General features: G+C 39.4%; 1 protein-coding gene across 14 annotated transcripts in view; it reads right to left on the bottom strand.

Moving 5' to 3' along the window:
* Nucleotides 1-304: 304 nt before the first annotated feature.
* Nucleotides 305-21,554, bottom strand: part of epb41l2 (erythrocyte membrane protein band 4.1 like 2) — a 65,672-nt gene continuing 44,422 nt past the window's right edge. For 2 of the 14 annotated variants that reach the window (XM_059356012.1, XM_059356013.1), the window contains exons 15-25: nucleotides 16,009-16,059; nucleotides 15,817-15,849; nucleotides 12,756-12,926; nucleotides 11,942-12,139; nucleotides 10,173-10,241; nucleotides 9,132-9,782; nucleotides 6,913-7,041; nucleotides 6,497-6,595; nucleotides 5,596-5,676; nucleotides 3,090-3,204; nucleotides 305-1,516 (exon numbers count right to left, since the gene is read on the bottom strand). In XM_059356012.1, the coding sequence (XP_059211995.1) occupies nucleotides 3,100-3,204; nucleotides 5,596-5,676; nucleotides 6,497-6,595; nucleotides 6,913-7,041; nucleotides 9,132-9,782; nucleotides 10,173-10,241; nucleotides 11,942-12,139; nucleotides 12,756-12,926; nucleotides 15,817-15,849; nucleotides 16,009-16,059 (1,587 nt within the window). In that variant the 3' untranslated portion in view covers nucleotides 305-1,516; nucleotides 3,090-3,099. Of the gene's footprint in view, nucleotides 1,517-3,089; nucleotides 3,205-5,595; nucleotides 5,677-6,496; nucleotides 6,596-6,912; nucleotides 7,042-9,131; nucleotides 9,783-10,172; nucleotides 10,242-11,941; nucleotides 12,140-12,755; nucleotides 12,927-14,937; nucleotides 14,998-15,816; nucleotides 15,850-16,008; nucleotides 16,060-17,708; nucleotides 19,793-21,554 lie in introns of those variants that run through there. The other 12 variants (XM_059356017.1, XM_059356023.1, XM_059356018.1 and 9 more) reach the window with 12 other exon arrangements.

Below are 21,554 nucleotides of genomic sequence, written 5' to 3'. Positions count from 1 at the left end.
ATTAAACCTCACTTCAAGATGCAAAATAACATGAGTGAAACTTGCCCCTGTTAGTTGGCACCACACAGCGCCACGTCTATCTCCCAATTACCTTTCAGTTTACCGCTCCTCTCTCCCAATCAAAAGTCTGCTCCCTTGCTTCCCTGTGGCCCAATAGGAATGGCTAGTGTCGTACAGTGGGCGGGCCCAGGGAGAGCGTTTAGCTAATGAAAAGCTGCATTACTGCTCCCATCTAATAACCTTCATTTTTATCTGTACAGAACGTCGAATACACCAGCTTTAAAGTCAGTTCATTTTCAGTCCATTTAGTAAAAATTAACTATAAAATACAGTAAAATATATCACAAGGAATCAACTCCACCAGCATCATTTGGCTTCTTCAGCTTAATTTATGTCAAACCCACTGAATTAAGATTTCTTTAATTCCCCCCGACTGTAATGTAAAAGCCTTCTCTTCTTAGTGAAAGGTGAACTGAACTGAAAATGAACTCACTCAGCCGCTAGTCAACACACAAGGAATGTGGATGAATAAGAACTATACTTACAGAAAAAAGACAGAATCATTAAAAAAAAAAAAAAAACCTGGTTGATTGTTTTTGACTGCAATATTTTAAGTTACAGCTCCCTATCTTCTGTAATTGTTAGTAATAAAAAAAAATGTGCTGGTTCTACAATTCATCTGACTGTGAATGTATTTTAAGACTGTTTGATTTGAAAAAAGTAAAAAAAAAGAAACGATCACAAAAAGACCAGGTTGTGTGTCCCTGTTTGTTTTTTTTTGCAGTCCTATTTGTTATTGTAAAAATGTTGAAATGACTGTATTATAATATGTTACCCTCTATTTACACTGTCATGAAGTGAGAGGGAGGGAGCTGTAATTTAACAAATTACTTTTTTTTTTTTAAGGAATGCACCAATACCACTTTTCCACTGTTGATACAGTACAAAACTTCAGTTTCAAATTCATTATTTCAAGACTAAAATCAAGATAAAACGCTTTCTCTCTTTGAGATCACCAGCGTCTTTTTTATCCGTGAAAAAAAAAAGAAGCAACATTTCTTTAATTTTTATGTGAGTGATTGCATTACTGGTTATTTTAGTCTCATATCTGGTGAGGATTGGTTATCAGTGCATCCCTGCAGCGTTTAAGTTTGCGATACATGACAGACTCTATCTCTCGTTTTGTACAGTTAAAAGAAAAAAAAAAAAAGCACTATTAAAAAATAAAAACACGCTACAAATGTTAAGCTAACAAAGTGGTTCTTTTTTGTTCCCTCAGAAAGAGTGAGGATGTTATTTTTCTTTTTCTTGGTTTTGGAGTGAGGGGATTTAAATGCACCACAGACATGTAAGAAAGACCGACTGGGAAGAGACCGGCGACTTCTCTCCATCTGTCTACCCCGTTCTGTTCTTCCTCTTCTCCTCTTCCTCTTCAGTCAGTCAAGGTTGGTTGTCGTAGGGTGATGGAAGTCGTTCAACGTCAACAGAGAAAACAGTCACGATGGGCCCTTCAGCTCTGGGGACAGAGAGGTGAAAGGTCAGCCTGGCTGCTGGGACGAATGGCTCAACATTTCTCTAAATCAGGGGTTGGTCAACCTGTGGCTCCAGAGCCTCATGTGGCTCTTTAGGCCGCCTGCAGGGGCTCCCAGTGGCCGAGACAAACAAATTATATATACACTACCGGTCAAAAGTTTTAGAACACCCCAATTTTTCCAGTTTTTTATTGAAATTCAAGCAGTTCAAGTCAAATGAACAGCTTGAAAGGGTACAAAGGTAAGTGGTGAACTGCCAGAGGTAAATAAAAAAAGGTAAGCTTAACCAAAACTGAAAAATAATGTACATTTCAGAATTATACAAGTAGGCCTTTTTCAGGGAACAAGAAATGGGTTAACAACTTAACTCTATGGAGTCTTGGGCTATTTTGTCCATTTTTGAATTCTTTTCATGTCTTTGTAAGTCATTTTGTGTCTTTTTTTGGTCATTTTGTGTCTTTTTTAGTCATTTTGTGTCTTTTTTTGTCATTTAGTGTCTTTTTTTAGTCATTTTGTGTCTTTTGGTGTCTTTTTTGTCATTGTGTGTCTTTTTTTGGTCATTTTGTGTCTTTTTTTAGTCATTTTGTGTCTTTTTGTGTCTTTTTTTGGTCATTTTGTGTCTTTTTTAAGTCATTTTGTGTCTTTTTTTGTCATTTTGTGTCTTTTTTTGTCATTTTGTGTCTTTTTTTGGTCATTTTGTGTCTTTTTTTAGTCCTTTAGTCCAACATAAAATGTGATTTTGAATCTTTTTTTTACTTTCAAAACACTATCATGCTCAATAAAGAATTTTAAATGTTGCAAATGTGCATTAATTTCAGAGTACACTGAGACATGAAACTGCATCATTTTCAATTAAATTCTGGAAAAGTTGGTGTGTTCTAAAACTTTTGACCAGTAGTGTATATTTTTACATTAAAAATGTAATTTATCAATGGTGTAGTAGATCAAAAACTATTTGTAATCTCCAATTGTAAAATTGTATAGCCTTTTTACAGCATATTAAAAAAGTTTTGACATTTAAGTCAACTAAAATGTGCTTCATAGCTTACAAAAGTCTCCGGTCCGTCGCTTTAACCTTTAAGTTTTGCCAATTTTGAGTTTAGTTTTGAGTTCCCCTATAGACTAGCTTTCAAAATCATATTAATAAATGCTCAATATGACTATTAATAAGGTTGGTAGGCTAATTTAGACTCATGAGGCTGTTTAATTTTCATTTTAGGCTCAATATAAGCTCCATTCTGCAATTTTTTCTCCTTTTTTTGGCCATCAGTGGCTCTTTAGTTAGTAAAGGTTGCCCCCCCCCCGCTCTAAATATTTCCTTTCAGCCACTGCCTACCTTTCCTAAATGTCATATTATTTTCTCTTTTGCATGTGTGATGGAGGCTGATGGTTTTAGCAGCTTCATGTGTGGGAGTTTTTTGTTCCATTTCATTCACTTCAGTTCTTGCCTTCAGTAAATAAACCACTATATGCCCCCCCCATTGTCAATTACGACCTCAAACATTACTTTCACGATGAATAATAATAATAATAATTAGTTACTATTATTATTATTACCTGAGTTCAGTCAATCCTCCTCCTCAGCCAGCTCAGTTTCTTTATGAACCACCACTCTGGTAACAGACATGTCAGGATGTTGCTCTTTGGCCTCCTTAATGGCCTGGGCCAGTGCCTGCAGTAACCACGGCAACCACACAGTGGCAGCACCGAGCACAGCGGGCAGAGGGGGACGTGGAGGGAGGAAAATGGTGGAGTTAAATGAAAAATTAAATAAGAAGCAGAACGAAAATGACAAGAATGCTGCTGGATTTACGATCAATGTGACTTGTGCTATTTTACTTCTGGATGTTTACTGGGGAGGTAAACTGAATGAAGTAAAATCGCTTCAGACACATCAACTGGAAAAAGATTTATTCACAATAAATCACATTTCCAACTCAAAATAAATGTAAATCCAGCAAATCAAACAAGACAAGGCAACTTAAACAAACCAGTGGACGAGGGATCATGCATAGAGATCCAGATCTGAGCAAAATAGTTTTGTTTTTTTTTCAGATATTTGACCTATTTTGAGTGCGCCACATGCATTTAAATAGACTGTGCAACTCAAGTAGACACAGCATCCAGGTCTAACAATTGAAGCCAATACACAGTGTCTTTAGTACAAAAATAAGCCTGATCGTAAAGAAGTCTATGAGAATATCACCCTACTTCTCACTTGATAATAAATCAAGTCAGTAAACATTTTCCGAATTAGTTTATTGTCTTAAAACAGGCCGAGCAGAATTGTCTTTTTACTTTTGATCCCCTACAATTTAACGAAAAAGGTATTAATAGTTAATACTAACACTGGGGAAGTCATTAGAATGTAAAGATCCTCCAATTAAAGCAATAAATTGTGTACAGAACTAACAATTGTCCATGTAAATGCACAATACTGCTCTAACCCAGATGTTCTCAGTGATGCTTTAGCCTGAAATTTTCAACATTTCAGGGACAAGAAAAAAATATCTTTTTGTCACTGTGGACATCTGACATTTAAAGACAAAAGACAGAAACTAACCAAGACAAGCAACAAAATCAGACACAGTGTGGCATGAACGAAAAGGTTAAGACACCACTTTCTAGATGGATGAATAAGTGCAGATGCAGCAGATCACAGCAGCGAATGAGTGGATTCTGACTGGGACTAAAGGCACGTGGACATCTCAATTAAGTGATTCAGAAATCAAAATGTGTGTTCAGACTGCGAACAACATGATAGACATGTCACCAGACATACAGTTGAAACCAGAAGTTTACATACACTATATAAAAAGACACATATGCTTTTTTTTCTCACTGTCTGACATGAAATCAGACAATCACTTTTCCTGTTTTAGGTCCGTTAGGATTACCAAAATTATTTCTATTTGCTAAATGCCAGAATAATGAGAGAAGAATTTTGTTAGACAATTTTTTATTAATTTCTTCAAAGTCAGAAGTTTACATACTCTACAAAATCCTTCTCTCATTATTCTGGCATTTAGCAAATAGAAATAATTTTGGTAATCCTAACGGAACTAAAACAGGAAAAGTGATTGTCTGATTTCATGTCAGACAGTGAGAAAAAAAGCATATGTGTCTTTTTATATAGTGTATGTAAACTTCTGGTTTCAACTGTAAATTCTCTTAAATGGATACTTTGTGGTTTTTGAAGTGGAGTTGTATGAGGTACTTATACATAGTTAGTGTGTTACCTTACCTTCATCTGATATTCATGTATTGAATGTCTAGAACATGTTTTCCTTCTGCCCCCGTCCACAGCAGCACATTGCTTCTCCAAAGTGGGAGCCATCTTTTTCCTTTCATTTAATATTGTTTATTATTACATATCATATAATATTATATATATTATATACTGTATTATTATTATATACCGTCTAGTCACTATAGCATTGGTGCCATCATATCATCAGTATAATTACCTTCATCTTGTCAACCATCCTACCAACTGATCTGCTTTTTTTAACTTCTTAAGTGTCCTTCTTCTGTTCTATTCTGTGTTTTTTTCTATTGTTGTTTTTATTTATGCTACCTCAGTATTTTATTTTATTCTATTGTATTTTATTTTTTATTGTACTTGAATACCGGACTGCTGTGACAACCAATTTCCCTTCGGGGATGAATCAATCAATCAATCTATCAATCTATCAATCTATCAATCTATCTATCTATCTACTCTAGCTAATACACTGACTATTAATAAGTACCTCATACAACTCCAATAAAAAAACCTGAACTATTCCTTTAATAGTTTAATAGTTCCTTTAAGCCTAAGGAACCAGAAATATTTTGCTGTCAGTAGTCTTCAGCAGCTGACTTCATCATTTCCCCTAAAAAATGTTTTTCAATTCTAAAACTAAAATGTAAACTAAAACATTTGGACCTGGACTAGTGGAACTGGTTTACATATCTGCAAAATGACACCTGCCAGCTTTGGTCAGAATAAAGCGACCCATCGACCGAGTTGCTAAAATACGAAACAAAGCGCAGGGAAACGCTGTGAGACTGGAAAACTGACCTGGTCGTGGTCGATGTCACAGTCGCCAGTAATGACGATGCGTTTCTCGATCCTCGTCTCCGATAGGCCGCCCTTTAACGTCTGCAACAAAATGCATGACAACAATGCTTTGATGCCTGTTATAATGGGTTAATTGCAAACTATTAAGGCCCCCCCGTATTAAGTGCTGAGTGGCTAATATTGTCACTACAACATGTTAAAGCACATAAGACAGAAATATATTGGCTGAAATATGTGCCCCCAGAAACTGAATTTGAATTATTTATATTTGAATTGCTTAACTTGAATAATTGCATTAAAAAACTGAATTTGAATCACATAATTTAATTTGTATTGTTCAATTTGAATCATTGCATTGAAAACTGAATGTAAAAATTGTAATTTGAAATTGAATTCCTTAGTTTGGAACTGAACATTTGGAAGTTCTCACAATTTAAATTCAGTTCGCAAAATCCAATTAAAATTTTCGGCGACGAACATTTGGGTAGTTAAGGCAGAGCAATCGAGCACAGAAAACGGAGGTGCTGATTGGCCGGAGAGGCGCTCTGTGTATCTGCGCTCGATTGCTCTTCCCTCAACTACCCGGATGTTTGTGGCAGAAAATTGAAATTGAATTTTGCGAACTGAATTTAAATTGTGAAAACTGAATGTTCAGTTCCAAACTAATACATTTAATTTAGAATTTCAATTCAGATTCAAATTATGTAATCCAAATTCAGTTTTTAATACATTTAATTCAAGTTAAGCAACTCAAATTCAAATATAAATAATTAAAATTCAGTTTCTAGTGGCACATATTTCAGCCCATAGAAATATCACAAAAAAAGAGAGGCTGGCAAGGAGTAGGGCGCCATAACCTAATACTGTATAAATATATATTATACATTGGTGCTAGTTATACCTTGGTAATGTGTGTGGTTGTGGTAGTACACAGAGATTCAGATGTGATTGTCTGAGCAGTCATCAACACTCCGGGCTCCCCATCGCCATTACCATCCAACTGGTAACAGAGGAGACAAAAGGAGATCATTAGCCCTACATTACCATTAGAGTATCCCCCATGGATGTTTGATGTTCTAAAAAAACTTTTTTACCACAAACTTTCTTAACATAATTTCCCTGAGGAATGATATTATTGGCGGCATGCACTGTCTCTAGGAAGGAAGCTTTTTGGGACATGCTCTCAGACACAACACTAATGAGCCTCAAAATAATGACAAACTCTAAATGTTCCACACAAATACAACATGAATGATGAAACACGAAAGGACAAAAAGAAACAAAAAAAGTTTCTCCCTGTGTTTCTTAAGTGTGCACCTGTGCAGCTTCGTATGTGATGGTCTTGGTTTCCGTATGTACGATGGGCACTTCTTTTGTAGCTATCTCAGTTTTCTGGGCTGCAAACGTGTCTGATATAGTCACCATTTCTGTCTTTACCACAGGTGGCTGGGGAGGGACGAGAGAGAGAAGTGAGGGGGGGAGATTAATACAAAGAGGGTTAAAACCTGAGACAGTTAAGGGAACAAAGAAACATGTCGCTATCTATGCACTAGCTTTAGAAACTCACTACCAAAGACAATAAATATATAGAGCTTTTATATAAAAGGTGCTATATACGACATTCTGATCACTGATATAGTAGCAAATAACTCCTTGCTATGTAAAGATATACTGGAGTAATCTGTGTGTGTGCTGTAATCATGCATATATAAAGACAACTTGATACAGTGTTGGAGGCGGGGCCCTGTTCATTCCTATGAAAGTTTGCGCAATAAGCATACTTCTGTGTGCAACCAAGATTCCAAAAAAGCTTGGACGCTATGTAAAACAGAAAAACATGGAATTCAGGGTGTATTTTGAACATAAAATGCACTGTTGTTGTACATTTGTCAATTGAAAATTTCATAAAGGATTAGCAAATTGTCTATTTTATTTGGGTTTTAGCCAACATCACAACTTTTTGGAATCTGGGTTGTGCACGAGAGACTTCCGCCAGTTTACCTCGAGTTTACCGCTCCGCTAACTTGAATAGGAATACAATGATGTAGTAGTGCAGCTCTTCTAAACTTTAAAAATGTTGTCAGACCGAATGAATCAAATTCTTACAGTGAAAAAGTAATTTCATGGTGGTTGTTATGTTGAAAGTAAAATAAGCTGTGGCTGGGGAGAGGGACGTCTGGAATGCCCTGCTTATCCTGCTGCCCCCGCGACCCGGCCCCCGGATAAGCGGGGAAAATGGATGGATGTTATGTGATAATATCTGCTTATTTACTCTATTCCAATGCATTTCTAAGGGAAAAGTCTTTTTGGGCCCAATGGCATAACATGATGGGAGTTGAAATTCCACCAGCTGGCCACTATGAAAATTGGCTTCAAAGCTCTTGGTTGTCATCTACATTTCTCTGTCCTTTGTTGAGGTAACTGGACTGGCTGTGTGTGCGATCCCGGACCAGACTATGATTGTCGTATATGGCACCTTTAACTATCAGTTAAATGTGAAATGTGGGTTTGTGTATAATTATAACCAATTTAAATATTTTTTGTATTGAAAGGGGAGTGATGCAGTAGTTCCACACACAGTAGATGTATAATACACAATTCATGCGAGTAAATGCAGTAAAATTCATGCAAAAAAAGAAAACAAAACCTTCTCAGCTCATGCGAGTCAACGTCACAAAATGCAGAAAACACAACAGCTACCATCAGCAATGTACAAGCAAACAGCTACAACGGCAGCACAACTACTGAAACGATCTTTTGGCGTCAACGTGCGACTCGGAGAATGACAGCACAAACATGCATAAAACATGAGCCCATACAACAAGCAAATGACTGGCGAACAAGACGGCCATTGATATGTAAACGGCATGCAAAGATGACATTCAGATGAGCGGGTGGTTGGCAATGATGATTTCCACAATACCGTTACCATGGTGACCGTGACGAGCCAATTAAAACACCAACAGAAAAGAGAAGCATCACTGCCAAACACGTGGAAGACACAGAAACACACACACACACCGAAAATATGAAACGTGGCATGCGGAGCACAAAGCAGATAAACACCTAAAAGCATCATGCATTTCCCACTTAGGCCCCATTTACTTCACAACACTGACATATGATGCAGAGGAGGAGGCAGTAACAGCAACACTATGTGGGGCAGGAATGAACTAGGCATGTTGATAATGGTGTGAAGTATGAGGAGAGATAGGAAATCAACATAAAGACTGAAATTATTTGTGAAGTGGATGGTAGCTTGACACCAACACCAACAGACCAAAACACTGATAATGAATCTTATCATTAAAATGACTCCTCAGTCTGTTTTAACTGTACTTGAAGGCTTAAAGGGAGGTTTCACAGGGCACACATGAGTGTGAGGATGTACATGGGGCTTAAATATTCACGCAAGCAGGAAGGAAACCGGCACTGTGGTAAGCAGGAAGGAAGAAAAGAAGTGGGTGTTTCTACGGTTGGTAGGAGGGATCAAAGCCCCGGGGGAAGCTCCGCACTCGGCCCAGTCAAGACTTTACCTCAGAGCAACAAATAACCTGTGGCCGGGCTTCTGCTTCGACCAGAGAGGCTTCTCCGTTCATTTTAGGCTCTTCCTCTTCCTCTGCAGGGGCGGCCGTGTCGGTGAAGCTCTCCTCCGGCAGGCTGTGACCGTTAGGAGCTTCTTCAGGAGTCATCATGGGATCATCTGTGCTCTCCTCAGCTTCTTTCAGCTCCTCTACATTCCTCATCTTCTCCGCTTCCTCTTTCCTGGGCTCCTCTTCCTCTTGATTCGTTTCCTCTACAGGTTGGCTCACTTCAGCTGGAAGGGAAGGAGCAGACATGTCCTGCTCCTTCTCCTTCTCCTCCACTTGCTGCTGCTGCTGCTGCTCTTCCTCCTCCTCCTTCTCCTCTGGTATCTGACAGATGGATACGGAGACATTTGGATGGTACTCGGCTTCTTCTTCGCTCTCGCTCTCCGATGAAATGCTCTCCTGCTTTGCCGCTTTTGCTTCCTTCTCCGCTACCACTACTACTTCCTCTTCCTTCGCTGCCACTTCCTGCTCCCTCGTTTCCTGCTCTGGAGCAGGTGGGCCAGCAGGGGAGCTGCTTGTAACAGTGACAAGTCCTGGTTTGGGTGCTATGGAAACCTCTTGGACGACAACGGTTTCTTCGATTTCAACTTCAGTTGTCTATACACACGCACACACACACACACACACACACATGTACACATTGTGCACAGACACACGCAATGAGGTGCACACACACATACACAACAAACGCATGGGGACAAAAAAAAAAAAGATAGTTGAACATAAATAAAAACGGCAATGAAAATAATACAATACACAACAAAAATCAGGAATTAAAAAAAGAAGATGAAGATGTTCAACTGTGGACAAAGAGGCACAAAGAGAGTGAGAAGAACAACTATGAAGACAAATGAATAGGCAAAGAATGAATGGGTGTGGCTGGAGCATGACATTTCATGCTGCCAGTGAAAAAAATGGAGATACGAAGGATGAAAAGCGTCATGAACGGAGAGGCTGAGTGGATTAATAGAAGAACGTTAGGACCACCTTTGCAGGTTCTTTGGTATCAGAGATCGTGTTATCAGGAGCAGCTGCTTCCGTTTGGGGCTCGCTCTCCTGCGTGACAGAGAAGTTACCATGACAATCATCAATCACACACAGCAGCAGCACTGACATCATAATTGTTAGCACTTAACGTCATCCACGGCAATACTGAGATGCTTGTTATGACAGCACAGGGGAAGGGTTGATTATGTTAGTTGGATTCTCCACCTTCCTCTCTCTCTTTCTCTGTCCCTGGTGGACTATCTTTCATGCACATTTTATTAGTTATTTATATACAGAATCATTGCAGCAGGCAGTAAAAGAGACGGGATGAAAGCATTAAAACAAGAATAAAAATAAAAAGATCCATGGAAGATGGATAAAAGAGAATATCCCATCAATAAACACAGAAGCTTATCTTAAAGATAAAAAGAGAAAAGAAGCGAGGCACTGAAGTCAGCAGTTTCTTTGAGGTGTTGATGCCCGTAGAGAACATGGAAGACCCAAAAACTATAAAAGAAGTCGACGTAGCTACTGTGACATCACACACTGGTTCGTGCACAACTGTTTGGAAGAGTTTGGCGCCAGAAGTTATTATATAGCATGGTTAGCCTTTAGAAGAGAAGCCAATGTGGAAGTGCCTTAAACATGCATTATTTCTACTGGCCAGCAGAGGGCGACTCCACTGGTTGCAAAAAGAATTTTGATTGTATAGAAGACTTTTCACTTGATTTATTACCTCAGTAAACATTTTCCTATTGAGTTAATGGTCTCAATCACTAGTTTCAAGTCCTCTTCAATCCAGAATGATGTTAATTTTGTAAACAATGCTATTGAGAGTAAAATAGTCCCTTTCAAAGTGTATGTATGAAATCATAAAATTTCATTGTAACATTTTGGTCGCCTAAAAATGTCTTGTTCAACTTGTGTATAGTTATATTAAAAGGGCACTCCAACGAGTCGAATGTTCGTGTTGACTTATGTGAGCACCTTGCTAACCAAGGTAGCTAGCTACTGTTAGCTATTAAACTAGTGTCTTCCTCTCCGTCTCCACTCTTTCATCCAAATATGGTCGCTTTCTCGTTCCAAAACCAATAATACGACAGTCAACATGTAAAGTAAAGTAAAGTAAAGGCTTATGAACTGTAGTCCACAAATCAATGGGTAATGTCATGGTTGATACATCCATTAGCTACACTTTTCAGCCCAAGAAGCTACGTCCACTTCTAAAATAACTGTTAATGGGCATACAATAAGGCATTTACTTTAGACCTTAAACTTTCTTGAGTGCCAATTTTAAAGCTTAGGTTATAGAAGTCAACCCATTATGGTTTTCCTTTGTTGTTTTGAAGCGTGATGCAAACTGCCGCTTCAATACCTGCTGCTTTCTACTGTGAGTTTTTCCTAAAGGAGCTGGTAAAAAAGAGCGATTTTTTGAAAAATGGAGCTCATTGTTACATTTGCATTCAATCCACTCACATTATTACAATCACAAAGCAAACAGAGGACGTCCCAACATCCACAGAATTCACAGCTGTTAGTTGGTTTTGATTAGATTTACCATGCCCATTATTCAGGATGAATGGTTCCTGATTCTACCATTCATCCAGCATCCACAGCAGGCATTATGGACAGCTCGCATCTCTTTAGTGCAGTTTGTGAGCACATGTGGCAAGCATCTTTAAAAAAAAACTGATGCATTAGGATGTCTGAATTTACTTTCAACATGTGAGCTGAAAGTAAAGCGACTCCTAAATGTTCAGTAGCAGCACCTCAGTGGCAGAGAGTGTAGCGGTTGGGGGGAAAAGAAGCAGAGCGCTGGCACTGCAGACAGCAGTGGAAGCAGGAGAAGGAGATGTGGTTATATCAGCATCTAGAGTCGGTTTGAGAATACTGCAGCCAGATGGAGCTGAACAAAAGCCTGCGGAGTGTCTACTGAAAAGTACAGAAGCAATCTCCTCCTCAAGGCTCTACAGCAACACACGCACAAAGAGGAAGAGAAACAAATGGGAAGACAGAGAAAAGAAATCCCAAAAAAACAGCATTAACACAGCACATAAAAGCACACAAACAGAGGAAGTATTGCATAAGTTAAATAAAGAGCAGCCATGCGTTTTATCTCTACCTCTTGTTATCGTTATATAACCCAGAAGAGAATGAATAAAGAGTTTTAGGACATCAGAAACCATTAGAGTATCACATCGTAGACAGAGCAGAATAAAACCCTCGTACTGTGGAAAATATACTTGATGTAGAATGTTGATGCGAGCCCAGCTGAAAAGAGATAAAGAATAGGAGCGGAGCAACAGTGACAGTTCTTACAGAAGAATAAAAACCCCACAGAGTCCATCAAGTGATGAGTGAGTGTTAAATAACAGGTCATGAAAACCCCCATCGTTGTGAAAGCATCAAAGCAAAAAGCCCACTTAAGAGAAAGAGAGGAGAGGACTTTTGTTTCTTTGCAACAAATTGAGTGAAAACACGTCTGACGCACTGCAATTATCTGCAAAGAGGGCATTTTAACCAAACAGTGAAATGCCTCATGTTTCCCCTCTGACACAGAAACATCCAGACATCCAGACGTACCACTTGCTGTTGCTGTTGAATACGTATCGTTGTAGCGGGAGAGGAGGTGAGACGTTTCTCCCACTGGTTGGGCTGAGGAGGAGAGGGAGGTGGCGCCTCCATAAAGGAGCGTTTTAGCTCGCTAATGCTAGCTTGGTGTTTCAGAACGTCTTCTTGGGTCTTATCATGGTCCTGATGAGGGAGTGGAGGGGGAGGGAAGAAGGGGGAGGGCGGGGAGGGGGAGGGGAGGGAGAGTAAATGAGATAAGTATGGATGGTAGGGAAAAGAGTGGTGGGATCATTTAGGATGGGTAGAGGAGATGAAGGACGAGGAAAGAAAAAGAAATAGATAGGAGGAAGAAAAGATGAATGAAAATAGAAATGGAGTAAGAAGGAGGTTTAAAGGTTAAGATGGCAGGAGGAAGTGACAGGAAATTAATAAGGAGAAGGAAAATGAGGAGGAAGGAAGGAAGGGAAGGGAAGGAGAGAGGGAAAAAAGAGGGAAAGGAGGATAAAAGGAGAGCAGGATGGGGTAGGGGAAAATTCGGTTCAACATGTCATAGGAACATTAGTCTGTCAATCAGGAGGAAGACAAGATAAATGTCATGTCTCACTGGAGCCTCGTTTAAGGGGTCTGAAATGTCAAATCTGGATTTATCATGCGTGCTTTGTACAAATCTGTGCATGCAAATTTGAATGTTTTTAATTAGGCTGCAGTGAAACATGGCCTCTCCATCTTGTTGAGGAGTTTTTCCTTCAAATCAGGCCAGGGACAGCTGTGCAGACTGCAGAACATGGAGCTGATAGTGGTGGTCAGACTAGACTGCTTTGTTTCTCCTTCACTGCATTCCTATGTGACGGTTTAGTTAGTTCTTTTTAGTTAGTATATGTTCCCTTTTCTGTCTTTTGCTCAGAAATTACAGGATACAATCAGAAACCTATTAATGTATAGAGAAAGTGGACCATTCCCCTCAAGAATCGACTAATTTGACTTCAAATTAAGCAGAATTTTCCTCTTCTTCTGCATGCCGTAAAGAAAATATGTTTCTCGTCTTTCAACTCCTCACTGTAGAATACATCACTATCAGTCCCACGGTGCAGAAAGAGACGTGTTGTTTTTTGTTTTAGTACGTTATCAAACCACGCATCACTCGGCGCTGGCAGCCAATCACCAGAAAAACATGAGGAAAGCTCCTCGTATGTGTTAGGGAGGCTGGGTTAGTGGGGTTAGACGCAGCTGCCTGGCAATAATCAAACTCTTTGATCAATTAAAGATTGGAACAAGATACAAAACATGTCACAAAACAGCATTCAACATGCACAGAGCATGCATAAAAGTCACGTTCACACACCGCTGAGCCCATTCACAAAGCAGCCATTGTGAACACTCGGCCTGGGACATTTTTGACTGTACTGCTGTGTGGCAAGATACACATCAAATAAATATTTTGCATTTCTTAGATCCAACACTGGAAACATTGTAGTTCCCTTTTGGTGCACGCACTCAGCTCAGCACTGGTATGCACGGTACAAGACATCAGTATGGGGAGTTTTCAGGGAATTTTGGTTTTATGCAAAAAAAAACTTGCACATTTTAGGACTGCTGCTGATGTAATAACTGTTAAGTGTTGCAGACCTTCTAATGAATACGTCTAAAGCTGCATTAATCTCTTTTTTGCCATATGGTGGCAGAAATTCACAAAATCAATTATCTTTCATTTTCAAACTTTTTAAAGTTGCAGCATTCCTTACATCAGTGTAACTTCCTGACCAAGTCAATATGTAAGTGCAATATGCATTTTTTCCATCAATTTACAAGGGAAAAATCTGACTCAGATCTAATATTCATAATTGCAGCTTTAAGAGACATTTGTTTTATATTTAATTTATGACACCATTCTGTGTCACATTTCTGAGCACGTGTTCGAACTGGCTGCCATGTGAAATAGGACAATTAGCACTGAAGCTATTTAATACCAAAACATTTTGAAAAAAGGAAATAGCTGAAATTGAGTGTAGGCTTGATATACAAACATCCACACACATAAACACACGCAGGCATGCAACAGAGCCTGAGAGTGCGAGAGGGCAGCAGTCTTGTACAGTTACAGTACAGTACGAAGGAAGTTGTAGTTCTGATGGCGTCAGAGTACACAGAAACATGTAGTTCTTATATTCGGCCATCAGACGACGCCAGTACCAACCTCCAACATTAAATTACTGTGCCTCACATAAATATTGTCCCCATGCACTCTCATTGGACTCTGGAAGGCAGACATACAGCAAAAAATAATAATAATTTTAAATAGAAATAAATTTAAATATAAAACAGGGTAAAATAAAGAATATATAACAAAATAAACAATATATATAAAACACAACAAAAATAAATAAATAAATAAATTAATAAATAAATATCTGGAATTAAAAAAAACATTGAATAAAATTAATTATAATTAGGGAAAAAAATCATTATTAAATAAATAAATGGAGAAAAAAAAATCAGAAGCAGGTGTGTGGTGACACGGCCAGCATGTCTCAAATTGTGATGAACACTGGAAGATGGGTACAAGCACAAATGAACAACATTCTGATATTATTTATCAACTGTACCCATGTAAATGAGCCCAAAGCAGCACCAACAGACATCTACACAAACCAACAAACCCCAATGTGCTTTCAGTGAAACCCACAAAACAATAATGAACCACAGATATGAACCACAAACCAAACTGAAACTGAAACCATGAGCCACAGCAGAGCAACTGAAAGTGAGGATTTTGTGTGAAAGTGCCCATTCAGGATCAGTTTTTACACTCAGACCCAATCTAGAAACAAAGGCTATTATTGGAGACATATCTATAACTTGATATTATCAGTTTTAAATGAAAATATTCAGATGTTTTTGTAAGTACAAATTCCAGATTGGGTCTGGAGTAGCTGAGACATTAAAAAACTGACTCTGTATCATGATGTTAGGGCCACTTCACCCTAAAGGAGACAACAAACCAAACCAACGCATGCCGAGAAAACGATTGACAGACCAAGTAAAACAATCAAACGATCAATAATTATGTGTGAACCTGAGAGAGGGCGAGCTCACTGGCTCCAAGTGACTGTTGATGGGGTAAAGTCAGGGAGAGAGTAAGGACAGGTTAGGTTCACTGCATGCGTGCTCTACCACCATTAAAACCACCTTAGCTAAGTAATATTTTATTTTTTTTAATGTCCTGAGAATTTGCTAAGCATGCTGGGTAAAGACAGACCCTACAGACCTGGGTGGGTGTAGCCTCCGCATCACCAGGGCTTAAGTCCACCTCCTTAACCTTCAATGTCGTTGTCATAGCGATGGCAGTCATGACAAAATGAGCAGGGTAGGGGCACGAAGAAAGAAAAATGTGAAATGGATGATGGGAAAAACTACTCGTTTCTTCCCCCCAGTAACCTTGGTGTCAGGGAGCACTGCTGCTCCACATAGAAGGAGTCTGAGAGGGTGAATAAAGGGAGGCAGCAGAGGCTATGGACTATTCTCACACTATATTACAAAAAGTCAAGTAGATTTCTGTCACATGACACACATAGTTAAGTTTTTTCCTAAACAACTTTTTTGGAAAACATCTTACGAGTCTACAAAACTGTGTTTAGAATGTGTCCAGAAGCAATTCTACAACAGGTAAAATGCTACCGCTACTATAGCTCACATGTAGGTTTTTAAGACACAAATGCTACTTCGTGTTCAAATAGGACGATTAAGGATCTACAGGTATTAAAGGAACACTCCACCGTTTTTTTAATATTAAAACATGTTATTCGAAATGTATGGTGGAATAGCACTTGGGAGCACTTCGACTCTTCTCCCCTCAGGAGTGATGATATTACTGCGCCGAGTCGAAGTGCTCCCAAGTGCTATTCCGCCATACATTATAGTTATCCTTTTTATCCGCTTAGAAAAGTGCCACGTTTTATTTTGTGTCGCCATACTTGGTCGTTTAACTACTCGTGTAGCTGTATTTAAATAGGGAAAACGTGGAGGAGTTTGGTCGCTTCTAACTGTCCATCTGTTTGGATCCTAATGAATGAACTGGGCTAAGCTAAGTGCTAGCCAAGTAGCTCCGCGCGCCAGGGCGATTGAGTGCACGCATTGAGACGCAAGAGGTCTGTATCAACTCGTCTTACTTGACAGAATAACATGTTTTAATATGAAAAAACGGTGGAGTGTTCCTTTAAGTGCTGAAAATGTGACTTAAGCTAGGTTCAGACCACAGGCAAATCTGATGCATTTCTCAAATCAGATCTTCAAGACATTTCTGTGACATCACTAACCTATCTGCAAGGGTTGCAGTGGTAAAACCATAGGCATTATTAACTATGCAGCTACACTGATGACGTGGTCTGGACATCTGCAACAATCACAGTCCATGTGTTTTCTTGCTGTCCAGACTTTGTAAAATGACTCTGGATACAATCTGGATACAATGTGGACATGGCGGCGCTGGTCAGAGTGACTGTAACGCTAAGGCCTCGTTCAATAAGCTGTCTGTCTTTTGATCACATATTTGTTCTGTTCCTTGACATATTTGTTGTGCCATCTGCATCCACAGCTTCATTTGACCAGGAAAACGCTAAAAGGCCACCACAAAAATGTCCTTATACTACGAACAACAGACAGGGACTGAGGAAGGAACCTTGGGGATCAGTGTAACACTGTTTACTCTTTACTTTCATTAGTAATAACATACAAACCAATAAGCTTCGACTGCTACGGGACTGAGCAGGTTACTGTATCTACCCCAGGTATCTACCTGTATGTACACTTATAACATCTAATCTACAACTAATCTTTCAGTGCCGCCCTTTCTCTGCCATAGACTATAAAAGGAGTGGATGTAGCCGCCGAATCATCACTTACTGGTTCGTGGACAGAATTGAAGCCTCAAGTTCGTCATTTTGGCCATCTTGTTTTTTTAAGTCAGAAGTGACAATATTTGGACATTATGCAGCCACGCCCTAAATCATACCCTACGTTTGTCTATTAAACTCTTAATGGGGCAATAATTTACAAAATCAACATAATACTGTATTAAAAAGGACTTGAAACAACCAATTAAGACCATAATGCCATTAGGAAAATGTTTACTGAAGTAATAATGAAGCAAGAAGTAGTGTCATTTTCTCATAGATTTCTATACAATCTGACTTTTTTTTTTTTTTTTACGCCCCCTGCTGGCCATTACAAAGAATGCAGGTTTAAGGCACTTCCACATTGGCTTCACTTTCCAGCCCCGGAGGCTACATCCACTTCTTTCATACGTTCTATGTTTTCTGCACGAATAAAGCAAAATACAGCAACTGACACTTCTGTCAAAAATAAAATTAGTTTCTCTGCTCAAGTGCTTGTTTAACTTGCTTATTGCCAATTTATATAATTATGTCACTTCATTTGATGAGTGTGACATTTATCTGCTGGAGATGTCTTTTTGAGAAAAACAACAAATAATGACACGTTTTAAAGACCGAAGCACATTAAGTGGATCAAACAACTCATAAACATCTTCTCCACATCACTTAATCACTAAACTCTTCCCTAACAGTCTCTGTACAGTATTTATACATCTTAACATATCTAATAGCTTTTCTCTATATTCACAATATAATAATATTTACTCTATTTGTTTATCCTTTATAAGCTCTCTGGGATTTAATACTTTGTTTAATCTTACTTATTCTAATCTTTGTTCTTTATTATAAACAACACAGTGGGGTTGGCAGGGTGCAGGGGTGGTAAGCCAAAAAGGAAATATCGGGTAAACAAGGTGGTGGTGGCAAGGCTGAATGTACAGACGTACAGTTTAAACATTAAAGCATGGAGGAGGTAAAGAGGAGAGGGGAGTGGGAAGGGGTTTCTGGGTGTTTTGTGTGTATTTATGCAGCAGGATCGCACATCTCTTGCGTCCAGCTGGCGCTGGTGTGGTGCCTGATGCGTGGAGGCGTGTGTGTCGGAGTGAGAGGAGAGCTCATCTGGTCCTCGGACTGATCGTTCGCCGTTTCGGTGACGAACATTGGCAAAACTGCCTTTCTCTGACTGGAGACAACGTTCTCTAGGTAACACAGGGTCAGGCCGAGGGGTGTGGCTAAAATCAGGGCTAAGACTAAGGACTGGCTCGCTGTCAGCATCACGGCCAGCAGGAAAACGACGAGCAGGGAGGGGAGGAACAGAGGGGAAGGATTCAAGAGGTAGCGATATATGGACGGGGTTAGGTTAGAGCAGGAGAGGGAACAGAGAGAGGAGAAAGATGGGAGGGAACGGAAATAAGAGTGCAGAGAAGAGAGAGAGGGGAGGGAGGACAAGGAGGAGACACATGGAGGACAGGGAAGAGATGACACTGTGGGCAAATGTGTTGGGTGACCAAGAACAGCAGGAACTAAACTAAAAGCTTTAGTGGGCAGATAAGTTGTAATAAATGCCACAAAACAAGTTAATTTTAAAGCCAAACTGTTAAGAATTTGCCGTAATCTGCGCCTAAGGAAACATTTGGGGACACTGAGAGGCAGTGTTGGTTGGAGTTTGGACACGGTGGGAATAAAAAAGCTCAGTTTCTTTGTCAATCCTGAAAAAAGCTTTTTGGGGAGACACCTGTTCCCATTCGTCCCCCAGAGGGAGAGAAAACTCAGCATGAAAGAAACATATTTAACCACACCCCTCAGAGAGAACCAGCTCCGCCAATTTGGTAATCCAGCTGTTGCTCTGCTTTCAGCCTGCAAGCCCTCCTCAACGCCCAAAACATCCAGACTGCATGTTTGAGAGCTTGTGATCGGGGAAGAGGTGGGAGGGATTTGTGCCAGGTGTTCAAGATCAGCCGACTGCTGGTCGGAGAAAAGGGAGAAGGTGTTTGAGGGAAGGGCCCAGAGCGAGTGGGAGGCGGTCGCGTCGTCGATGTGGTCGTCGTCTTCGGAAATGTCTGAGAGGCCGTGGTCGAGCTCAGAGATAGTGTCGAGGGAAGGGGGGAGGGAGGAGAGTGAGGATGATGAGGAGAAGGAGAGAGGAAACATGAAGATTGACTGATGGAGGTGGAACACACAGGAAAAGGAGGGAAAGGACACGACATAAAAAGTAAAAAGAAAAAGTACAGAGAGAAGAAAAAGTGGGTGGGAAAAGACAGGAGAATCCCGCACACACATATCCACAGAGTGTACAAGCAAGCAGTGGAGAAGTGAAATAAGTTAAACATCAAATCAAAACAACCGTTGCAATGTGCATTCAAAGTATCATATCATTTCATTTTTTTCATGAAATGATGGTAAAAATGACAGCAGGCAAGTGGTGAAATAAAAAAAAGGGAAGTGTGTGAATGAAAAAAGAGAGAGGGAAAGAGACATAACATTAGTCAGTGACACCAAAAATAGGTTAAAAAGTGAACATAGCAGGGTTGAGCACAGTGCAGAGAACAGTTGTGTGCAGAAACAGTGTCAACAGGGAGCCACCACCGGACCAGAGGTCAGTTTACAGTGCTGGGGAGTGAGCCGGGGCAGAGAGGAGGAAGGAGGAAGTGGGGAGGGACAGGAGGACGCATGCTTTCTACATATGCAAAGAAGTGGCCAGTGTCCAACCAGTGGACAGAGATCCCTGCTAAGGTTTAGGACACAGAAGACGTGGAGTCAATATCATGTCAGATCATGATCAGCTGGAAGCCGATAAAAGCTGCTCTAAAGTTAATCAATAGTTTACATTTTCTGAAACTGTTGTATGAAGTACCTGGGGGGCATGCTGACCGCCATCCACTGTATGTAATACACTGTAGGGCTGGGCGATATATATCGATATGAAAAATATATTGATATATTTTTAGATGTGATATGGAATTGGACCATATTACATATATCGATACAGTAGTATCGGTATATAGTATTTTTTTTTTCTTTCTTTATATATAAATGCTGCCCATACTAGGGTTAGTCATATTTAGTTATTTTGTAATGTTTGTTTTTCTTTTCTCATATAAATATATTTATTTCAGAAAAAGATTGGCCTATTTTATTTCATAGGCTATTTTTATTTAAGATATTTTTTTAATTAAATATGCACTTTATGGAGCTTTGATTAAAAAAAGGTACTCCTGTTGTTATACAGTATTTATGTTCATTTAATTAATTAAATAAATAAATAAATAAATAATAAGTAAATAATAAATGTGACATGTCATATTTGACTTTGACTGAAACATTTGCTCTCAATTTGCGATAAAAATATTGGGATATATATCGTATATCGATATTCAGTCTAAAATATATCGGGATATGACTTTTGGTCCATATCGCCCAGCCCTAATACACTGACTATGGATAAGTTCCTCATACAAGCCAACTTTCAATGATTCAAAGGAAACCATTAAAATGCAGATAACCGCAACATTCATCCATTAATCATTGAATGAAGAGGTGAAACGTTCTCTGGCAGTCTTGTCGGCCTGCATACCCTTACACACATATTCAGTGCTTCAGGACACAAAAATAAGGATGCCTCCTGGTTCTACAGGAGTCAAAGTTAAGTATCTAAGTTATCCTGTGAAAACAGAAAGAACATTATAATATGACCCTCATCAGCTAGGTGATTTTAGGTCTCAGTAGAAACCAAATAAAAGCACTGTGTGCCTAAAAAACTGTACTATGCATGGGCTCATTGTAGTCTCATATTAGTGCTGCATGGTTCTCCATGTGCTCATTTACCAAACCAGGAAGAATACATGATGTTAAAATGTTACAAGGACACAAATCTTGGACTTTTAGCCACTCAAAGGGCCAGTGAGCGATAAATTAAGCTAAG

Source organism: Centropristis striata, chromosome 18 (assembly GCF_030273125.1).
Source record: "Centropristis striata isolate RG_2023a ecotype Rhode Island chromosome 18, C.striata_1.0, whole genome shotgun sequence".
NCBI lineage: Eukaryota > Metazoa > Chordata > Actinopteri > Perciformes > Serranidae > Centropristis > Centropristis striata.
Note: the sequence above shows the minus strand (reverse complement) of the source record. Positions and strands in the feature narration are given on the sequence as shown.